This window comes from Epinephelus lanceolatus, chromosome 12, assembly GCF_041903045.1.
Source record: "Epinephelus lanceolatus isolate andai-2023 chromosome 12, ASM4190304v1, whole genome shotgun sequence".
Taxonomy (NCBI): domain Eukaryota; kingdom Metazoa; phylum Chordata; class Actinopteri; order Perciformes; family Serranidae; genus Epinephelus; species Epinephelus lanceolatus.
In genome coordinates, this window is record NC_135745.1 from 42,447,890 (window position 1) to 42,456,805 (window position 8,916).

Genomic DNA, 8,916 nt, shown 5'->3' on the forward strand with positions numbered 1-8,916 from the left:
CGATATATAACAACTAAATACTGATATCGATGTATCCACTTTTTCCTCCAGCTAATTTCAGTGATCATCAAGTCTCTTCTGTAGATGAATTAACATCATATTATTCATGCATAGTCTTATAGTGACGGCCCACCAGCAGATGGAGACATGAAATTAAATGCTTCTCAACTTATATAATATTCATTCATTCATTGTGCAAAATAAGAATAAAGCATGTCGGCCGATTCTGATAGTCCTGACAGTACTGTGCCCACTGTAATAGATAATACTATATCAATACTTTATTTTCAAGACAAAAGGATTTATGGTTTTTAAAACACTGATGAATTTAAGAGTAACAAAATTTTACGTATGTACATTTAGGAGTCATGTTTTTTAAATGTGCATGCACCGATCAGCCAGAACATTGAACCAGTGGCAGGTGAAGTGAGTAACATTGATCACCGTGTTACACTACAATGTTCTGCTGGGACACATTTGGTCATAGCATTCATGTGGATGCTACTTGACGCCCTCCACCCTCCCAAACACCGCTGTGGGCTAAGTAACCCCCCCTCATGGCAGCAGCACTCCCTGATGGCAGCGGCCCCCCAGCAGAAAAGCCACACCACAAACTGCTCAACTGAGGAATGTGACCAAAAGCTCAGGGTGTCGACCTGGCCTCCAAATCTCCCACACCCCAATTTGATGGAGCATCTTGGGATAAGCTGGTACCCCACCTCACAGCTGACAGGTCTCAGATGATCCGAAGCCAACGCCCTGGTGCCAGACACCACAGGACACCCTCCAGAGGTCATGTGTCCATGCCTTGACATGTCAGAGACAAGTCAGATCCTGGATTAGGGGTTCCTCTGAGGTACCAGCACGTCCCATGGATGCTCAGTCAGATTTAGATCTGGGGAATCTGGAGGCCAGCTCGATGCCTTGAGCTCTTTGTCACGTTCCTCTGGCCATTCCTGAGCAGCTTCTGCAGTGTAGCGTGGTGCATTGACCTGCTGGGGGGGCACTGCCATCAGAGAGTGCTGCTGCCATGAGGAGAGAAACTCCACCTGCAGAGGTGTTCAGGTGGGTGGAGCACATCAAGTGGCATCCTCCAGAACTTCCTGACCCCAAGGTTCCCCAGCAGAACATTGTAACAAGATGATCAATGTTAGTCACTTCACCTGCCACTGGCTCTAATTTTTGGGCTGATCGGTGTGTATTGATTTATTTTACAGGGACGGCACATTAATAAACACTTGACAGATGTCGCACTTTAAAACCAGAGCAATAAAAGATGAACTCAATAACTTTATAGTATGTAAAGCAATAACAGAAAAAGAAGAAAAAGATATTGATTGAAAATTACACTGTATTGTCAGGTCCTATATAGAACAGAGGCTCACACCATAAGACATACAAAGTGATTAAATGTGGACTATCACTGTTAATATTGATACGGAGTACATGAGACGACACTGTGCTGCATTATCAGACGCTAACTGAAACGTGCACAGCAGGAGCACAGACAGATTATTAATCACAGAAATCACTCTGACATAATAAAACTCAAGACCACAAACTGACAATATGAATATTACAACCCCTGGCAAAAATTATGGAATCACCAGTCTTGGAGGATGTTCATTCAGTTGTTTAATTTTGTAGAAAAAAAACAGATCACAGACATGACACAAAACTAAAGTCATTTCAAATGGCAACTTTCTGGCTTTAAGAAACACTAAAAGAAATCAAGAAAAAAAATTGTGGTAGTCAGTAACAGTTACTTTCTTAGACCAAGCAGAGGGAAAAAATTATGGAATCACTCAATTCTGAGGAAAAAATTATGGAATCACCCTGTAAATTTTCTTTCCCAAAACTAACACCTGCATCAGATTAGATCTGCTCGTTATTCTGCAGTTAAAAAGGAGTGATCACACCTTGGAGAGCTGTTGCACCAAGTGGATTGACATGAATCATGGCTCCAACACGAGAGATGTCAATTGAAACAAAGGAGAGGATTATCAAACTCCTTAAAGAGGGTAAATCATCACGCAATGTTGCAAAAGATGTTGGCTGTTCACAGTCAGCTGTGTCTAAAATCTGGACCAAGTACAAACAACATGGGAAGGTTGTTAAAGGCAAGCATACTGGTAGACCAAGGAAGACATCAAAGCGTCAAGACAGAAAACTTAACAAAGACAAATATGTCTTGAAAACAGAAAATGCACAGCAAAACAAATGAGGAACAAATGGGAGGAAACTGGAGTCAACGTCTGTGACCGAACTATAAGAAATCGCCTAAAGGAAATGGGATTTACATACAGAAAAGCTAAACGAAAGCCACCATTAACACCTAAACAGAAAAAAACAAGGTTACAATGGGATAAGGAAAAGCAATCGTGGACTGCAGATGACTGGATGAAAGTCATATTCATTGATGAATCGCAAATCTGCATTGGGCAAGGTGATGATGCTGGAACTTTTGTTTGGTGCCGTTCCAATGAGATTTATGAAGACGACTGCCTGAAGAAAACATGCAAATTTCCACAGTCACTGATGATATGGGGCTGCATGTCAGGTAAAGGCACTGGGGAGATGGCTGTCATTACATCTTCAATAAATGCACAAGTTTACGTTGACATTTTGGACACTTTTCTTATCCCATCAATTGAAAGGATGTTTGGGGATGATGAAATCATTTTTCAAGATGATAATGCATCTTGCCATAGAGCAAAAACTGTGAAAACATTCCGTGAAGAAAGACACATAAGGTCAATGTCATGGCCTGCAAATAGTCCGGATCTCAATCCAATTGAAAATCTGTGGTGGAAGATGAAGAAAATGGTCCATGACAAGGCTCCAACCTGCAAAGCTGATCTGGCAACAGCAGTCAGAGAAAGTTGGAGCCAGATTGATGAAGAGTACTGTTTGTCACTCATTAAGTCCATGCCTCAGAGACTGCAAGCTGTTATAAAGCCAGAGGTGGTGCAACAAAGTACTAGTGGTGTGTTGAAGTGTTCTTTTTTTTGTTTGTTTTTCATGATTCCATAATTTTTTCCTCAGAATTGAGTGATTCCATAATTTTTTCCCTCTGCTTGGTCTAAGAAAGTAACTGTTACTGAGTGCCACAATTTTTTTTCTTGATTTCTTTTAGTGTTTCTTAAAGCCAGAAAGTTGCCATTTGAAATGATTTTAGTTTTGTGTCATGTCTGTGATCTGCTTTTTTTCTACAAAATTAAACAACTGAATGAACATCCTCCAAGACTGGTGATTCCATAATTTTTGCCAGGGGTTGTACAATGACTGACCACAAGCACAACTTTTGTTGGATTTGTTGTATTTGGTGACTGTGAGCATGAATGCATTCAGTGAGCAGCGTGCTGCTCAAGGGCACCTTGGTAATAGACACCCTGACTTTAATACTTCAGTTCCTGCAGACGACAGCGTTTTGCTGCAGTTTGAACAGTCAGTGATATTTCTGACCTCTGATCAGCAGCTCAGAGAACACTGGGACATTACGGCTGTGCCCAACTCAGAATGACGTCAGTTGAATCTAATGTGGCCGTTTTTAAATGAATATTCTATCATTCAGGTTTGTTTTTTTCCATATATAAAGTTTTGAAGTTTGAACGGGCAGCAGCACTCATGTAATATATTAAACAAGCTAACAAGGGTTGGAAATGTGCAACACCACCTCAAACACCTCATCAAGTATTACCAGTTACTGTCAGACCTGAAGCTACGTGCATGTCACCCACCTGCAGTGCGTCGGTCAGCGTCAATCTGCGGTGTTTCATCAGGTAGGCGATGCAGACAGTGGCCGAGCGGCTGCGTCCATTCTTGCAGTAGACGACGCTGCGTCCTCCACAGTTCGCCTCTTTCTGGATGGCGTCGGCACAGCGGTCGAAGTGAGCGTACAAGTCCTCGTTGGGGTCGTCGTACACGGGGATCTGAAGCTTGGTGATGGCGGCGGCAGAGGGAAACGGCTGCTGCTTGGACACGTTGATGCAGAGCGTCACCGCCTCCTTCTGGAGGAGCTCGTCACTGCAGGCTGAGCGCGCGTTACTGATAAACAGAGCGCTGGTGACTTTACACAGCTGCAGCATCCTGCGGAGCTGACCCTCACAGGCTTCCTTACTCAGGCATTGATGTTCACAGGAAACTGCCACCTGGTCAGAAAGAGAAGCGTGTGAGCGTCAAAGCTAAGTTAACTTTAGTGTTGAAACAATCAGTTCACAAAAATATTATTTACAGAATTAAATTAATTTGGAAATCAGGAACCATGTTGAGGTCTTTGTTAACTTTTCTTAGGTGCAGTCTGAAGTCTGGTTCAGACCAAAGATTCACAGCAAGACAAACCCATCTCAGAACATTGCAGGGAAAAGCTGCAGCAGTGGTCAGTGATGCAGCTTCTGTTAACTGTAATGGACACGCAGCAGACATGTCGCACTATGAGCGTGACTAATGTATTTTGGCCAACACGTTATTTAAATCTTAGTCTGCTTTTATGATGTTGTTTCGGTGGGTCCACAACGTTTTTTTTTTATGTTGTGAGTATTATTTCCTGTGTTTTGGTCATCAGTTTAGAGTTCTGTAATTTAAATCCTTTATGGACAAATACATAAAACCTTTGAACCACTGAAACTATTAAAAGAAGATATGACTATTATTTTTTTAAATTTTCTTTTTGGACTTCATTAAAGCTACGTTCACACTTACGAACACACAAAAAGAAAAACACAAAGTGTTTTATACAGAACATTGTGATGTCACAGTGAAGTCTGACCTCTGACCTTTTGGATATAAAATGTCATCACATCATCATTTTGTCCAATTAGACATTTGTGTGAAGTCTTGTCATAATAAGCCTCAGAATTTGGGTGTAGGGGCGGGAAGTTGATACAGCGGTGAGCACTACTGTGCAGACTCTGGCTCCAAATGACGCCACCAGCACGAGATGGCAGCGACTATGTGTGGAATATTTTGGCTTCATTTTTGTACAGTGGGAGGAAGTGGACACGAGTCGTCCATCTTTATTTACAGTCTATGATAAAGCTACACTTAGCCGGGCTGATTGTGGCTCATCTTAGATGCATCAGTGCATACGTCTGCTACTAAGTAAAGAAAAATGACACTGCAATGTTGCTCACATCAACACAATGCGAATTTTTGCTTCGTGTTACTCGCACCAGTGTGAACGCTAGAGTATTTTCTGTTGACTCACTTCATAGGCGCGAATAACTCGTGACATATGCGAGTGAAATTGCTGATTCAATGAATGAACATATCCTCGAAGGATCTCAATGCTTGGGCTACTCGCTTCATTCATGGTGCTTAATTTGCCTGTTCACGTCCACTGCGTCTATCGTGTCCTTACACTAACTTTATGAAATTGCATACTTGCATAAATTGTTTTATTCGCAACCAGTGTCAACACAACATCAGACAGTGTAAAATGTCTCTGACTACATATCTTGGTCATTAGGCTCCAATTATCAGCTTCATTAAAACATATTAATTGACGCAAATACTAATTAACAGTTGAAGTTCTTTCTGAGTTGTTAGTTCACTTGTTTCGGCTTCTTTTTTTTTAACAAACAAACAAATAAAACCATCGGGGCACTCGGCCAAGTTCAAACCTTGTCTCCCAATGTTAACAAGTGAAAAATAATTTGTGTATCTGTCCCATGATTCAGATCCGCTCCTAAATGTAATGCATTCTTTGTTGCCCCATGCTTCACCCGTCCACGAAGTTTAATCCTCCCGTAATCCTGCTGACAAACACACAAACAAACAAACCGGAAACATGACCTACTCAACAGCAGTAATTATATGACTAAATTATGTAACACATATCCAATGATAACAAAGAAACATTCTTTCCTGCTTTAAACTACAAATCTCCAGTTGACCTACACAGGCAGCAGTCAGTGAACGCCTCACACAAGGACAGACTGACTCACATGCAGCCGTCAGCTGACGTTCAGGCCCCGGCTCTCTTCAGATAAACTCTCTGTGGTTTTCAGAGGAAAAGTGTTTCCTGTTCCCTCCTGCAGACGGAGGACGCTTCAGGTTGATCTGGTCTGTTCAGGTCTCCTCATGACCCCCGACTGCTCTGATCGACATGCCGCTGCTATATTTACTGCACGGACTCTGACAGCTGCTCTGCTCTGGGTCCTAGTGCTGATCACGTTCATGACTGACACACGAAACATGGACAAGTGGAGACTGGGAGGAACAGGAAGACTATGATGTTAGGAGTCAGTGGTGGAAGAAGTATTCAAATACTCTACTTCAGTTAAAGTACTAAAACCACACGGTGAAAATATTCTGCTACAACTTAAAGTCCTGCACTCAAAACCTTACTTCAGTTAAAGGTATGTCAACCAGTCTACATTAACTTATATTTATTAACACATGAATTCTGTTGCTGGGGTGAACATTATTTTTAGAGGATTATTTATATATTATTATTATTTATATTCTAAAAACCTGGATGCTTCACACACAGAAGATCTATACAATCAGCAGTGTTTAGAGATTAGAGTCACCAATTCAGTATCTGACCAAATGTCTCCCCTTCAGTTCCTGAGATATGACGCTGAGTAATGTCACAGTGAAGTTGACCTTTGACCTTCTGGATATAAAATGTCATCACTTCTTCATTTTATCCTGTTAAGACGTTTGTGTGAAATTTAGTCATGATTAGCATATAAATTCTTGAGTTATGGCCAAAAACATGTTTTTGAGGTCACAGTGACCTTTGACCACAAAGTTCCAATCAGTTCCTCGTGCAGTCCGAGTGGACGTTTGTGTCAAATTTGAGAAAATTCCCTCAAGGCGTTCTTAGAGCCCAGTTCAGACCAAAGATTTGCCACAACACAAGTTCTGATTTGCAGCTTTTCAGACTTATTTTGTGGCTGAATATAATTTGTAGCTTCTTAAAATCTGAATGAGGATAGTGATAGTGACATACTGGATACAGTGATGAAACAAAACCAGCATCAGATGGACTGTATTCATAATCAATACGCCACAATAACATAAATAACCAGCGCCAATTCAGCAGCAGCGACCCACCGTCTGACACCGGCACACTGTGAGGACGGAAACAGAGGGTGTTCGGCAGGGATGGAGCACCTGCTGCAGCAAGCCAACACGCCGTCTGTGGTCATTTTGACTTGACCAGCTGACTTCACTACAAGCTGATTGGCTGTTGAAACAGGTGACATGCTTTAAAACCAGCCGCCGGCCATTTGACCAGCTGAGTGTCAGGTGACACCATCAGCCGGCTTGAGTCCAGCTCAGACCGACCAGTTCACACCGCTGACACTTTTCTCTGCGGCGTTCTAAAGTGGTTTGCTGTTGTTAAAATGGTCTGCTGAGTGCTGCAGCACAAACACATGATGAATTACAATAAACAGATAAAGTAAAATATAATCCCTTACATCCTACATCAATAAACAAATCCATGAGGATTATGTTTTTCTTGTTGTTTCAATAGACAGAAAATTCACTTCAGAAGGTGCAATGTGTCACATGCCGCATGCTCCAAACAAACGGAGCTTAAAAGGACAAAACACACCATTGAGAATGTTTCTCTGTATAGTTTGTGTTGTCATTAGTTGCACACGTTACATGTTACTTGCCAGTGTAAAAGAAACATTGCAAGTTCAGTAATGAAACTCATCTCTTTGCTCGCTGAGAGCTCTCTCCAGCAGTGGAAAGCCACGTTCATGTTTCCTCTTGTTTTGCGTCTTTAACATCACTTCTTTTCTTTGCCGTAAAACTTGGTTTCTTGCCAGAAGGTGGTTAGGATGGTGATAAAGGTCGCTTGCCAAGAGCGTCAACCATCTTTTGTGTCATAAAAAGTTATGCTTTTAAACCATTTTAATGTGGATGTAGCCTTTGTGGACTGAGGGAAGACTGAACACTAGTGACTCACCATCACCTGTCAAGGCACAAGTGGTATTATAAGACAGGGAGGGCCAGGGCTAGGTAGTTAGTAGGGGTGTAACGATGCATTGATCTGGATCAATATATCAATTTGATGATCAAGCATAGGGATTTTTTTTTCCAAATCGGTGTCACTGTCAAACAGCAGCAGGCAGATAACGGCAAGCAACCGAGAAAAAAGACCGCGAAGATAATGTTATTTACTCTGTATGTGTCAGGTGAGTCAGGTGATGGGCGGAGCTTTATCATAACAGTTTCTCAGGTTGAGTTTCATCTCAAATTGTTGATGCTCATCTTTACATGACGACCTGTACTCCCTTTCCATTACCACCTTAGGCCGCGCAATCAAACCATGCTGCATCGATTAGCATTCTACATTCACATTCATTTGTTTTTTGGTTTTAGCTTCATGACCTACTTGGAAACTATCGAAACATCTGTCAAATTTGGAGATTAACGGACCACCAGTTTCAACACTGGTTAAAGTTCATACCTGGAGATGAGTTTTGTAAAAGATGTGACGTTGTCTTTGAGGAGCCTCGACAGCCTGGTCCGGTTAGCATCGTTAGCACCGTTAGCATAATTAGCGTAATTAGCCGCAGGAGGAAGTTTCCTCCACAGGTCGCTGTTGTTAAAATCAGTCCTCAGTATCTTCGGTGCTGTTTTACAAAGTGAAATAAACACTCACATCTTTAAATAACTCGTTTAGTCTCTATAAAAAACACGGGAGCACCATCGAAGATTCCAGTTCTTCTTTCTGTCCGCCATGTTTGTTTAGAGGACGCAGGTGTTTCGCTCCGCTTTGTGACCCGGTAGATTCTGTGACCTGCATTTCCTCCTCAACCGGAAATGACTTTAATTAAATAACGTAAAAAAATAAGTAAAAAAAAATATTTCGCAGTCTATGATAAAAACCAAATAAATCTATTTAAATTTAAAATAATATTAAATATAATTTGGTTATATTTTTTATAATTA

General features: G+C 41.5%; 1 protein-coding gene across 3 annotated transcripts in view; it reads right to left on the reverse strand.

The window, feature by feature from the left end:
• dusp28 (dual specificity phosphatase 28) overlaps nt 1-8,714 on the reverse strand; it is a 17,360-nt gene extending 8,646 nt beyond the window's left edge. For 2 of the 3 annotated variants that reach the window (XR_004502907.2, XM_033650004.2), the window contains exons 1-2: nt 5,946-6,353; nt 3,741-4,151 (exon numbers count right to left, since the gene is read on the reverse strand). Coding sequence is in view for 2 of the 3 variants with exons in the window: in XM_033650004.2 (XP_033505895.1) it covers nt 3,741-4,088 (348 nt within the window). In the remaining variant the exon portion in view is untranslated. Of the gene's footprint in view, nt 1-3,740; nt 4,152-5,945; nt 6,354-8,431 lie in introns of those variants that run through there. The other variant, XM_078172811.1, reaches the window with a different exon arrangement.
• Nucleotides 8,715-8,916: the final 202 nt, after the last annotated feature.